General features: G+C 35.9%; 1 protein-coding gene across 1 annotated transcript in view; it reads right to left on the bottom strand.

The window, feature by feature from the left end:
- LOC114329260 (uncharacterized) overlaps positions 1-15,166 on the bottom strand; it is a 94,222-nt gene that overhangs the window by 59,839 nt on the left and 19,217 nt on the right. The window contains exon 3 of the mRNA XM_050653133.1: positions 151-452. Within this exon, the coding sequence (XP_050509090.1) occupies positions 151-452 (302 nt within the window). The remainder of the gene's footprint in view (positions 1-150; positions 453-15,166) is intronic.

Genomic DNA, 15,166 nt, shown 5'->3' on the forward strand with positions numbered 1-15,166 from the left:
CAAAAAAATGCAAAAAAGTCTAAAAATATGCAATTTTAATAAATGCATATGCACTTACAAAATGATCCAAAATATACAAATATGCACTTAATATGCATTTTGCATATTTCCCGAGCTCTAGATATAATATATAAATCTTTAATGTATTACCTTTGTGTTGATATGCAGGGGGTTGGTCCTGATTCTTGCGTAGTTTGCCGTCCCCAAGGCAATGATCTCGCCAGATCTGCCAAAGTTTCTCTTCGACATAATTGCTTTTGTTGCTTTTTTGTACTTCCACCCCATTCCCGTAGAATATCTGTTAATTGAGCTAAGGAACTTCGTCTTCTCCTTGTTTGGCCTGTTGTTGGGGGAGACGTTTCCTGAATTTCTGTTGGAGGTGATATGCTGCATATTTGTGTGGCTGAGTCTCGTCGACCACCAAGTCTTTGTCTTATAGTTGATTCTTCCACCTAAAATACAAAAAATTCTTGTTAAATGCGAAAATGTGACAAGTTAAAAACATTTAATGGTCTTCACTTTTAGTTTTAAATGATGTGTTCTAGTAAGGAAGTGTGCTTTTATAGCAATAAAATAGATACTAGTAAAGCTTTTTAATTTTTTTACTCAAGGATTTTTTGAATTGATTTCAAAAATTATTTAAAAGAGTAACAAATAAAATAAGATGAAGCTAAAGTGAGGTGTGTGACTTAGCAGGGGCCATAACAGTTAGTAAAGAAGTTATCCATTTCTTATTCTTATTATTATCCTTATAATAGTCTTATTGTGTACGAAATTTTTAAACTGAAAATATTATCCTGCCGATGGGTGCTACGTTTGCTGAATATTGACCAAAAATATGAGAATGTGGCCACTTATTGTTTGGACCTTACGAAGCGCAGTCCGTTTGTATTTTCATATCGATTGGTAATCTTTAATGAAACCCGGATCCACTGCTTCGCATCAGATAATATATAATGAAGGTAAAGCAGAAGGACCTAAGCCGACAAAATTGTTACAAATCACTTTAGAGTGGCCCAATGTCTCGGAAAGGTTCGAGCCACTGTATTTTGGGATTGCACAAGAATATGTTTAATTCACGGTTTTCAAAAATATAAAACTATCAACAGCTCATACCGCCGCGGTCAGGGAGAGGAATGACGTAACTGCAAATTTGGTCAATTCCTGTATATTGCGTATTTTAACTTCTAAAATACTGGGTAAATATGATACAAAAACCACAGAACTTTAATTATATACTGAGCCACTACAGGGTAGTTGCGTCGTTATTGAATTATTTTCTTCTTCCTGTGCCACTCCTATCGGAGATTGGAAATCATCAAGGCTACCCTGACTTTGTTTATAGCTGACCTAAAAAGTTCATTAGTGGTGCAGCCAAACCACTCTCTCAAATTCCGCATCCACGACATTCTTCTACGGCTTGGATTCCGTTTTCCTTCTATTTTTCCTTGCATTATATTTTGAAGTAATGCGTATTTATGACCTCTCATCAGGTGACCCAAATACTCGAGTTTTCTTCGTTTTATCGTTAATAAAATTTCTGGGTCTCTTCCTATCCTTCGTATTACTTCAAGATTTGTGATAATTTCAACCCAACTTATCTTCAGCATTCGACGGTAGCACCACATCTCGAAACTTTCAATATTTTTTATGTTGTTTTGTTTGAGAGTCCAGGCCTCTACACCGTATAATAGCGTGTTAAATACGTAGCCACTTAGCATTCTTAATCGTAGAGGGATGCTTATATCTCTGTTGCAGAAGAATTTTCTCATCTTTATGAAGGTGGCCCTGGCAATTTCGATACGTCTTTTTATTTCATTGTTTTGGTCTCCAGTTTCGTTTATTAAAGTTCCCAAGTATTTATAACTTGATACTTTTTCAATTTAAATGCCGTTTATACTAATATGTGCTGGTTGTGTCATGATTTTACTGAAGACCATATACTTGGTTTTTTTGATATTAATGTTTATGCCATAATTGTTGCAAGCAAAATTTATGTTTGTAAGTAATCGTTGTAATTCTTCTACTGTTCTTGCAACTAGTACAGTGTCGTCTGCGTATCGAATATTATTTACAACCTCTCCATTGATTACGATTCCTTCATTTGCTTGCAAAATGGCTTCCTGACAGATGCTTTCACTATATATATTAAATAGCAGTGGTGACAAAATGCATCCCTGTCTTACTCCTCTACGTATTTCTATTGCTTTTGATATCTCGTTTTCTATTTTGATGTTAGCTTTCTGATTCCAATATAAGTTGAGAATTATTCGCAGATCTTTATTATCTATGTCTTTCCTTTCAAGAATGTCTCTTAGCCTATCGTGGCGTACTCTGTCAAACGCTTATTCAAAATCGATAAAACATGCATGTACTTCTTGATTAACGTCTAGGCATCTTTGTGTAAGAACATTCAAACCGAAGAGAGCTTCTCGAGTACCTAGTCCTTTTCTGAACCCCATCTGTGTATTACTAATATCTGACTCCAACTTCCAACTGACATCAGAGAAGAACATCTAATAGAAAAGAAAGAGATGAGAAAAAGTTGGATAAACGACAATATACTACAACTTATGGAAGAAAGAAGAAAATCAAAAAACAACAAAATGATGTACAACGCGATTCAGAGACAAATAAGAACTGAAATAAGAAAGGCCAAAGAAAATTGGTTAAAATCACAGTGTGAAGAAATAGAGTCGTTAGAGCAAAAACATGATACGTTTAACATGCATAAAAAGGTGAAACAAGCAGCTGGTCTTCAGAAATCCAACACAGCTAGCAAATTGCGAGACCAACAGGGGAATATCATCACAGACAGAAATCAAGAAATCTGCGTATGGACAAAATACATACTGGAACTTTTTGATGATACTAGATCCGAACAACCTCCATCCTACATATGTGATGACCACTTACCAATCACATCAGGTGAAGTGGAAAGAGCAATATCACAACTAAAAGATGGCAAGGCTCCTGGACCTGACAATGCATATGCTGAACTCATAAAACTATTTGACACCGACGGTACTTAACGCCTAACCAAAATATTTAACGACATATATTTAAGCGGAGTAATACCAAAAGCATGGTTGAAGTCGACGTTTGTTGCTTTACCAAAGAAAACAAAGTCCGTATCCTGCAGTGATTTCCGAACCATCAGCTTAATGAGCCATATTTTAAGCTATTTCTAAAAATTATACATCAAAGGATATATAGACTGTGCGAAGAAAAAATCAGCCGAACACAGTTTGGTTTTCGAAATGCAGTGGGTACCAGAGAGGCTCTATTTAGTATACAAGTGCTATTTCAACGATGTAGAGACGTGAATTGCGATATTTATGCATGTTTCGTTGATTACCATAAAGCGTTCGATACAGTAAAGTACGACAAGCTGATGGAGATATTAACCAATATTGGAATAAACACCTGTGATTTAAGGATTATCAGCAATCTGTACTCGAATCAAACATCATCTATCCGGACAGAGGCAGGAGAATCCGACGATATCAAAATCAAACGTGGGGTCCGTCAGGGATGTATACTATCCCCACTGCTGTTTAACATCTACTCTGAGGAAATCTTTCAAGAAGCATTGGATGATGTTGAAGCCGGAATTAGAATTAACGGAGAATGTATCAATAACATAAGATACGCAGACGACACTGTGGTATTCGCTGACAGTTCTGAAGCCCTACAGGAGTTAATGAGCAGAATCGCAGAAGTCAGTCAGAGATACGCACTTTCACTAAACACTAAGAAAACCAAATGTATGATTATCTCTAAGAATGAACAGCAATTTGGACGAATCAGTGTGAATGGTCAACAAATAGAAAGAGTAAAAACATACACCTACCTTGGTACGAACGTCAATGAAAATTGGGACCATTCTATAGAAATCAAATGTAGGATAGAGAAAGCAAGATCTGCATTTCAAAAAATGGCAAAGTTGTTCAAATGTCATGATTTGTAGATACCCATAAAAGTCAGATTACTACGATGTTATATATTTCCTATACTGTTGTACGGAGTTGAGTCGTGGACTCTCACAGACGCCACCTGCAAGAAAATTGAGGCTTTTGAGATGTGGCTTTATCGTCGAATCCTGAAGATATCTTATACCGACCACATTACTAATGAGGGTGTTTTGCTGAGTATGAAAAAAGAAAAAGAGCTGTTAATCAAAATAAAAACAGCCAAAATCGAATACCTCGGTCACATCATGAGGAACAGTGAGAGACATCTACTGCTGCAACTGGTCTTGCAGGGAAAAGTAGAGGGAAAGCGAGGACCAGGAAGGCGAAGGATTTCCTGGCTGAAAAATCTACGAACTTGGTTCAACACAACCACTACAAATCTTTTCAGAGCAGCAGTGTGCAAAGTGCAGATTGCCATGATGGTCGCCAACATCCGAAACGGATAGGCACTACAAGAAGAAGAAGACTCAAACTTTTGATAAACTCGGTTGTGGATGATTTTTAGAAATATCTTTAGTAGATGGCTCATTAAAGATATTGTTCGATGTTCTGAACATTCCTTTGCATTGGATTTCTTTGGCAGTGTAACGAATGTAGAGAGCAGCCACTCTTGAGGTATAATACCAGTATTGTATACTGTGTTAAATAAGTGCAATATTATACCTATTGATTCATCATTCAAGAGCTTTAGTAATTCAGTAGGAACCTCATCGGGTCCATTTGCCTTTCCAGTTTTGGAATTTCTAAGTGCCATTTCTACTTCACATTTTAGGATTTCAGGTCCCGTTTCACCATTTACCTTGTCAATATTATTTCTGTTGTCCTCAAACAAGTCTCTTATGTATTCACTCCATCTATTAATTTTTTCTGTTAAGTCTACAATAATATTTCCGTCTTTGTCCTTAAGCAAACTTATTTGATGTCTTCTTTGGGTTCCTGTAAGTTCTTTTACTTTTTTATGTATATTGAATGTGTCATACTTTCTTTCATAGTCTTCCATTTCTACACATTGTTCTTTAATCCATGATTCTTTGGCCTTCTTTATTATTTGCTTTATGTTCTTATCAACCTCTCTGTATTTTTCTGAATTATTCTTCAATTTGCGTCTTTCATCCATTAGTTCTAGTATGTCTGGTGTCATCCACACCTTATGTTTCTTTGGAGATTTGGTTAGGTGTTTCTTTCCCGTAGTTCTTATTATAGTGTTTATATACTTCAGTTTTTCATCTATGTTGTCTGTTCTGCGGATTTAGTTTTCTGCTACACTGAGGTCGGTGTTGATTTCTTCGCGCACTGTTTGTCGTCGGTGTTCACTTTTAAGCTGACTTAAGTCTAACGTTGGGATGATGGTTTTTCTCATTTTCTTTGGTCTAGCTTCTAACACAGATACTACTGGATTATGATCCGAACCGATATCAGTTCCAGGGTAAGTTTTAGTAGATTTCACGGCATTACGGTATCTTTTTGTCACCATTATGTAATCTATTTGGTTTCTGATTACTTTTTGTTGTGTGTGTTGAGGTGACGTCCACGTATACAGTCTCCTTGGGGGTAATTTAAAGAATGTATTAGTTATTATTAAATCTTCGCTTTGACAAAACTGAACTAAACGATCACCCCTTTCATTTCTATTACCTAAGCCGTATTCACCGACATTTTCTCCAACTTTACCCTGACCTACCTTGGCGTTCAGATCGCCCATTACTATATTAATGTGTTGTCTCTTTGTTGTTCTCATCACCTCTTCTAAGTTATTATAGAATTGTTCTATTTCCTCTTCGTCTTTGTCTGCTGTAGGAGCGTACACTTGTATGATGTTTATTATGTTCTTCTTATCTTTCAGTTGTATTAACATCACGCGCTCTGAGAATGGAGTAAAATTTGCTACAGCATCTTTCCATTTTTTTGAGATGATGACTCCAACTCCGTATCGATGGGTTGTGGTGTCACTTCCGGCATAATAAAACATACCATGATTAGTTGTGGGGCATTTGCCATTTCCTGGCCATTGTGTATCGCTTATGCCTAATATGTCTATACCCAAACGATCCATTTCCAACACGGCGTTATCTAATTTTCCCGAAGAGAATAAGCTCCTGACATTCCACGTAGCAATTTTTATGGTTGTCTTTTTCTTATTACAAGGGTTTCGCAGGTTTACGACCGAGGAAGCCTTGTACTTATCTATTTGTCTTCCTCTGCCGGATCTTCCATGATCAGTACTTCTCCTTTGCATGTCCACCATGATGATTACTACTAGGGGTACTCTATGAGTCCTTAATGCAGTGGTTCCCCGTTGCCTTCTGCATCCTTATGCCGCTGACCATTCTGTAGGGTTCATCCGCCTTCGAGACCGATTCCTCAGTCTCAGGACAAAAGAGTGCCCTAACACTTACTAGCTCATCCACCCGAAGCTGTTGGCTAGTAAGTGGAGATTGCTTATACCGGCAATCGCTCCGTGGTTATCCTCACTTAGTTTAGCCTACAGACCAATGCAGTTGCCCAGGGTGTGGTACGTGGAGCCATAAGTGACAGTTGGATGTCTTATGAGGACAAGTTACTTCGAACCATCTCCCGTATATTACGCTCGATGTGGCCGTTCTCATAAAAGGTACTACCTCTATAAAACACCCCAACACCCCCCATTGAATTATGCGCTATTGTAAACCTTGTTTCAAAGAAACAACGTTTTGTGGAGAATGACGTAACCGTAGAAAGGGTTGAAAATGGGGGTTAAATCAAGATAATGAAATTCGAACCAATAGGGATGAAAATAAAGGCCATCGTTGTAAGAATAACCGCCATACTAAATATTTAAAAATAATAAGTCAGGAAATAAAATCCGAAATTATTTATCCTCTGAGATTTTTAGGTTGGAAAAAATAAAGCATAGCAGAGTGGCGAAATACTCGACAAGGGAAATCTAAATTGCATTTCACGTCCTGTCATTCACCGTGATAATAATTTTAGCGAACTATTTCCTTTAATATCCACCAAAGCTGAATAAAATATAAACCAAAAGAAAAGAAGAGATGGTTCAGATTTGATTAGAGTACAGAGCCTCTACTATGTGCTTATACGTATTTCGGAATAACCGTTTCCTCATCGGAGCACCTGGGTAGAGGCACTGAACTGAAATCAAATCCTTTCATCCTTTCCGGGTAATTATCAAAATATGCTTTATTTTTTCTAACTTAAAAAGCTCAGAATATAGATAATTTCGAATTTTATTTCCTGACTTATTAGACTTTTGATTCATAGATGGTGCTAGTAGCATCTTTGTTAATTATTTTGATAATTACCCGGAAAGGATGAAAGGATTTGATTTCAGTTCAGTGCCTCAGTGCCAAAAATTGTTTTTCTGCTCCCATGAAGAAACTTGCTTTTTGCAGTTACGTCATTCTTCTTCCGGACGGGCGATATTATTGACCGTTATTGGAGGAAATTAAGTAGGAACTCTGGTTAACCAGATTTGCCAACTTTTGGGTTCATTGTAGCCTTCGTAACAATTTCGACGTCTACCCAATATTCCTCTCTTTGTATGTGTGGCCTTTTGTGGAGTTCTTTATGTATTCCTATATTGTTCCTGTCTTTCTGCTCTGTTTTTCTTCTCTCGAAACTCATTTGGATCTCCATGTTCGCGTCGTGCAACATAAGTATGTCCAATAATAATGTACTAATATGTGTATAATAATGTATTCGGTAGGGATACACCGGTCACGGATTAAGAAAGAAATGAACGAATTTACTGGTCCGCTGTAGTTTGACTATTTACACATGGGCGCAGTAATTTTTTATTTGAAGGGATTCTTATATAAATCAAATAATTTTAAATTTTAGATGTTTGTATATTATCAGAAGCCTAAACGACATAATTACATGATTCTTTATAACAGTTTATTATCCGTAGCCAAAAATCAATATACCTAATAATAATTGTTGCATGAATATCGATAGAATAAAAATAAATCAAATTATAACTTATAAAAGGTAGAAGGCTAAACGTTGCTGTATTGTTGATGTTTTAATTTAATCTCTAAAATGGTTGTATATAAAGTCACAATCAATTTAAGTGATATATTGACGTTGGATGTTTTTAAATTAAAGTCAACTGACGCGTGTAAAAAGCATTTATATGACATTGTAAACTAATTTTAGCTTGTTTTATTCTTTTATCATATCGCATGTTTTCTATGTTAGTTATGTATAGTTTATATGTATTAATGTGATATTCAAAGATCGGTGTGCTCAAAGCAATTGATTAGATAATTAATTAATTAATTAAATTTAATTTTAATGATGCACTTATGATTTAATCACACTATTTAATGCTCTAATCTCAGGGTTTTATATTCTCGTGCTTCAATATCTCCTTTGCTTTACATATGATAAATAAGGTCAAAGACTAACGGAATAAAACACATATATGGTACAAAAACATCTATTGAAATAAATTCACCCTCAAAATATCCTCTAAAAATAATATCTCCTATTCTGATTATTGAAATACTCCTACCACTATCTAAAGTACTTATTGAAATTTGCGTTATGAATAATTCTACAAAAAAAAATAAAAACTGTCTCTCGGATGATGAGTTGTCCAAATTCTTGTCTCTGGTCGCCTACAATTTACTCTTAGCAGCCCCCTATGTAGTCAGCAATCTCGCAACAAACTATTGCAAGCCTATTGTCATCAATGACCCCCTACAGATGCACGTATCTTTCAAAAAACAATGCTAGCCTTTTCTCCTCTCAATAAACTGAATCTATTTCTCGTTCCGGCATGCAACGGTGACTCTTGGAATATAAGTAGAACAATATAACTTACAATGCTTTACGTGATGAGCCTCCGTCAGGACACTTATTTCAACAAACTCACAGCTATTCATTTATCTGCCTTACTACTTCAGGAGACTCTCAGAGATCACCACTATTCGACTTGACGATCATTTAACAACTATCGTCTAGAATCACATTTGTTTAAAGGCCAGCACTAAACAGTAACGTTGAAAAAATTATTCTACCGTAAAATTAAATTATGTAAAAAATTATGAAAGTCCACTGACAACGATTCCAAAAATTAAATTCAAAATTGTCAATGTCAGATTCAACACCAACTTTTCCTACCATTAGAAATTTCCTAAAACTAATTACATGCCAATCGGTTTTTAAGGAGATTACATTCATTTAAATTTCTAAATACAATTGATCCCTAACCCGGTCTCATTGTCCAAACACATAACCACTTCCTTATCATACTAACTGTACAAAGAAAATACTTAATCCCTATTTAAATTTTGTTTACCTACGGCCATCCAAAGATAATTGACTTTCATTTCTTCGAAATGAATTTTGGTATATTTTTATTATATGTTTTCTATCTATCTAATTAGCCTTCTTCGGTCCATCTTTGGACATAGGCCTCCCCAATCCTTTTCCATTCTTCTCTGTCTGTCGCTACAGTTATCCACCTAGAGCCCACGTGCTTCTTGACATCATCTGCCCATCTCATTTGTGGTCTTCCTCTGCTTCGTTTATATTGCCACGGTCTCCAATTTATGAGAATTTTGTTCCATCGGTCTTCCTTTTGTCTTATAGTGTGTCCGGCAAATCTCCATTTCAACTTTGCAACTTCTTGTCTAACATCCCTAACTTTGGTTTTCTCTCTTATCCACTCGTTTCTCTTTTTATCCAATAGTTTTATGTGCAACATTTGCCTTTCCATTGCTCTTTGCGTCTTTATGATCTTGTCCATGTTTGCTTTTGTAAACGTCCAAGTTTGGGAACCGTAAGTGAGAACAGGGAGTACGCATTGATTTTTTATCATGGCGAATAATAAAACAAACGGAAATGGTCCCCAGGTGGGTAAGGAAATTTCTGAATCCCACACCTCAAAGGTCTGCCTCACGGATTCTGGGGGAGGCAATAATTCGCTCTTGATAGATAAAAACAAAAACCCACTAAGACGAACACAACAGAAACCAAGAAAATCTATCAATCTGTCAATAGGGACATACAATACAATCAATTATATGTTTTAACTTTTCTAAAATATTAAGATCGAAACCATATTAATTCAAATTTTACATATCTTAACAACTCCCCGCCATTTGATTTGCCGAAAAACTCTGTTATTTATTTAAATGACACAAGTTTTTTTTAGGATCAAATTATTCCATTATGTTACCAAACTCTACTCATGATACTTATAAATGTCGTGAATGTTAAAAATACCCCGTATCTTGCCTGTCTCTATATGCGCTAATTCATAACTATTTACCCCATTTTCCGTATTGACCCTATATGGACCTTCAAATACCGGCATAAATTTAGCACAAATACCATTTTGTAAATTGGACACCCTTAGTGCCATCACTAAAACTTTATCCCCTTTCTGGAATGTAACCGGCCTTCTTCTTCGGGTCCTCTCTTGCCTTTGGAGATATTTCTCTCCACTTCGTCTCAATCTTCGTTGAACCACCTCGATCACTTCTTCGTATTGTCTGGGGGCGGTGTCTTCCCACGGTCTCGTAGGCATTGTTCCTTTCATTACATATAAAGGCGTCTCCTTGGTAACCGTATTTGGTGCACAGTTCAAATACGTCTCTATTTCAAACACTTTTCTGTCCCAATGTCGATGATGTTCTTCCGCAGCAATTCTTAGAAATTTTGTGACTTCTTGTATAAAACGCTCTGATGGGTTGCTCTGTGGATGTCGGATGCTTACAAATTTTGTATTTATGCCTCTCTCCCTTAATTCCCCTTTAAAACGGTCGTTCCTAAAGTATGTTGCATTGTCCAACAAAATATTGTCTGGTCTTCCCACTGTTTCGATAAAATCGTCTATCTTCCGAAGTATTTCAGCTCCTTTCGTGGTTCTACATGGGTACAGTTTTAAATACTTTGAAAAAACATCCACCATAACTAATATGTGTTTATTCCTCTGTGTTGTTGTTATTAAATCGCTCAACATATCAATGGCGACAATATCCAGTTTCTTCCGAGCTATGACGTTTTTTGTGATGTTTTCGTTTTTGAAATTCTTACTTTTACACTTTTGGCATGTCTCGCAATTTCGAGTCATCTCTTTGGCTATTGTATAGTCCTTTCGACAAATGTAGTTCTCCCTGAACATAAGCCACACCTTCCTGCTTCCAATGTGTCCGTTGTCACAGTGTAATTTTGCTAAAACTTCTTTTGCCATCTGTTCCTTGATTACATATAGTTCTCTACCATCGACCCTCTTAAAATATAAGTTATCCTCTTGTTCGACCCTTTGCTTTTCTCTTTCATCCAGTTGTTCCTGATTTTCCCTGATCTGAGCCAAAGAAAATAAGCCTGCTTCTTCTCTCATTATGTTCATGCCAACGTGGAGAGTTTTGTGGTCCTCTTTGCGGAATTGTTCATCTCTCGTCAACGCATCAGCCAAGATATTGTCAGTTCCTTTGATATATTTAAATTCAAAATCATACTCTTGAAGTAAAAGAATGCCCCTATGAATTCTATTATTTACCAGCCTATTTTTCATTATATGTATCAAAGCTGCATGGTCTGTTTCAATGGTGAATTTTGCCCCTAGTAGGTAAAACCGTAATTTATTTACACAAAATAACACACTGGCGAACTCTAATTCAGTAACGCTGTACTTTCTCTCATATGTTTTGGTTACACGGGAGACAAAACAGATTGGCACCTCTACATCGTCTTGGATCTGTGATAACACCCCTGCGAATTTTGTTATGGAAGCATCGGTCCGGAGAATGAAAGGTTGATCATATCTTGGGTGGTGTACTCTTACAGCTGTGGAGAAAGCTCCTTTTAAAATTTTGAAAGCCATTTCTTGTTCCGTTCCCCATTTCCACCTAACATTTTTCTTAAGTAATGCTATCAACGGTATTTCTTTTGTGCTGATGTCTGGTATTAGTTTTTTGAAATAGTTTACCATTCCCAAAAATCCCCGCAATGTTTTTAAATTGGTTGGCCTAGCGTAGTTATTTATAATTTCGATTCTATCTTCTGCAAGACTAATCCCTTTTGTGTCTAATTTGAATCCTAAGTACAGTATTTCCTTTTGGAAAAACTGACACTTTTTAATATTTAATTTCAATCCCGCTTGATCCAGTTCTTCTAGCACAGTGTGAATATGTCGTAGATGGCTTGTTATATCTGGTGAGAAAATTAATAAATCATCTATGTAATGTACAACAAATTCTCCATGCCTATTTAAGATTGTGTTCAATGCGCGAACCAAAGCAGCGCATGCACTCTGTAGGCCAAATGGTACCACCCTAAATCGGTATACCACTCCGTCGATCGAAAAAGCGGTATAATTTCGACATTTCTCTGCCAAAGGTATTAACCAAAAACTATGTTTCAAATCGATTTTGGAAAAAATGTGTGACCCTGTGATTCGTCCAAATATGGCTTCGATGTTCAAAGGCGCTTCGTATTGCGCGATTGTGTGTGAATTAATGTTTCTTGCATCTAAACATAATCGCAAATCACCACTCGATTTTTTAACGCATACTATCGGGTTGATATATGGAGAGTCACATCTTTCTATCACCTTGTCTTCGATCATTTTTTCAATTTCCTGTCCGACGCTTTGCCTGTATTTATACGGGATTGGATATGTCTTGGATTTAAAATTTTCTAAGTTTTTAACTTTAAAAGAATGTTCATAATTTTTAGCCACTCGGCTTTCTTCATTAATCAAATCTCCATAATTTTCTAGAATCTTCTCTACTTCCTTTTCCATGTTTTCTCCACATTTTAATTTTCTTTCATCCTCATTTTGTTCGCATGTATTCACTGTCCATAATATTTCTTCATAAAATTCTGGATTCTCGTCCATTATTGCCATTTCTTCTCTGTCCTCATCCTTTATTTCTTCTTCTGTTTTTTTTTTATCTTCAATTTCCATTTGGTATCCCGAGCACCATGTTTCTACTGCTTTCATTTTTCTTATGAGAACTTCCTTTTCTTCCTGCTTCCTTTCTGTTTTATCGTCGATTGCCGACAATTCTTCCGTACCTTCGATTTCCTGTCTTTCTCTTGTATCCACCTTGTTTTCCTTCTTTCTTTTTGAACTCTTCTTCTTTTTCTTCCTTCTTTTTTTTTTGTTGATTTTTTTCTTGTACTTTCGGTTTTTCCTCTACAGTCATATTGATTTCTTTATGTTTTTCCTGTTCATTTATCTTTTCAACAATTATTTTCCTATCTATTTCCATTTCTTCTTCTATGTTGTCTGGTTCTGCTCTGATTTCCAGTTTATTCTCCGAAAAATTTATGGTGATATGTTTTTCACTCAATTCATCAATTCCCGCTATCACATCATGGTTTAAATCTTCGATCACCACACATTGCATAATATAGTATTTGTCTCCCACTCTGATCCGCACTCCCAAACCTTCATTTACTGTCGTCAATTTTTTGTTGTTTGCACCCACTAAAGCAACCCTAGGAATTTTATACACAAATCTGTCCAAATTTAATTCTTTTACTAGTTTCTTATTGATTAACGATATCTCCGATCCAGAATCAATCAAAATTTTAATCGCTTTATGTTTTATAAATGCATCTAAGAATATTAAATTTGAATTAGAAATTTGTCTTTCATTTCCCGCCAACTGTATAAACTCTCTCGGATGACAAAATATACCGGAGAGTTGTTTATGTTTGTTCAGTGGATGCTTTATTGAAAATCCTGTCTGGATTCTCTTGTATACATCTTCTTCCTCGTTTTCTATTGTTACATGATTCATCTCCCTTCTATTTTGTCGTTGGAAATTCTGATTGTTTCTACCGTCCCTTTGTTCGTTCGTATTCCTAGTCGGAGGATTTTGTGCATCTCTGTTTCTGTTGTGATTTTCATATGTTCTATTTTTTGCGTGATTCCTGTTATCATAATTTTGTTGTCTATTGTAATTTTGGTATTCTCTCGGCCTATCTTCGTTTGTTGATTGGGCATGTCGGTTTCTCTGGTCATAATTTGATTGATACCTTCCTGCCGGTCCATTATATTGTTCATGTTGTCTTCTGTTTCGCATTTCTCTTCTTTTTGCTTCCCTTACTTGAAGGAATTGGCACAAACTATCAATATCTTGATAGTTTATCAAAATCACGTGGTCCTCCAGCGTTTCTTCGAAATGTCTGCTTATCATTTCTACCAGTTGTTCGGTAGAGTATTTGTAGTCTAGATATTTGGAATTGTTATATATCTGCAAAGCATATCTTTCTTCCGATATTCCCATTTTCTCGTGATATCTTCCATTCTGTAGCTCTTGGTTGATTTCCCTCTGTTTAACTTTCCCCCAGAAATAGTTGAGAAATTTATTTTCGAAATCTGTCCAATTTTCAAACTCATCTTCTTTACTTTCATACCATAACGCTGCTCCTTCTTTCAGATGGTTTCTAATTGTTTCTTTGCAGTCGTCAAAATATCTAATATGTTGCAATTTGGTTTTCAAATTTTTAACAAATGGTACTGGGTGTGTTTTTCTAATATCCCCTCCAAATTGTATTTTCGCGTCGCTTGTACCAAGGATAATCATTTCCCTTCTTTCTCCACAATTCTGTTCATTCTTGAGTTCCGCAATTTGTTTTTCGTTTTGCTTAAATTTTTCTTCTATTTCTCGCCTGTCTTCTTGTATTGCATTTTCAAATTTGCTTTCTAACTGTTCTAATTCCATCTTCTGCACAGTCTTAATATCCTTCATTTTAGTTTCTATTTCTTCTCGTTGCATCTTCAGTTTCCTTTCTGTTTCTTCTCTAACTTTTTCTAAACAGGCTTTCACTTCATTTTCATATTTTTCCAAACGCTTTTCCAATTTGCCATCATTCTCTTCCAATTTCTGTTCTATTCTCTGTGATATTTCTCTTTGTGTTTCTTCCATTTTTTGTTGTGTTATTTCCATGGCTCGTTTTGCTTCCTGTTGATTTTTCTCTATTTTTTGTTGTGTTTCTTCCATGGCTCGTTTTGATTCCTGTTGATTTTCTTGCATTGTCCTTTTTGTTTCCTGTTGATTTCTATCCATTTGTTGTGATTGGAATTGCATCAGTTGCAATAGTTTCTCTATTCCTGTTAATTCCTGTTCTTTTCTCTCCATAATCGTTGTATCTCCTTCATTACCCAATCCTTCTTCAACAATTTTTTCCTCTTCTCTGTTATTCTCTCTGCTTTCTTGCATTTT

The sequence above is a fragment of the Diabrotica virgifera genome, chromosome 6, assembly GCF_917563875.1.
Source record: "Diabrotica virgifera virgifera chromosome 6, PGI_DIABVI_V3a".
Classification (NCBI taxonomy): domain Eukaryota; kingdom Metazoa; phylum Arthropoda; class Insecta; order Coleoptera; family Chrysomelidae; genus Diabrotica; species Diabrotica virgifera.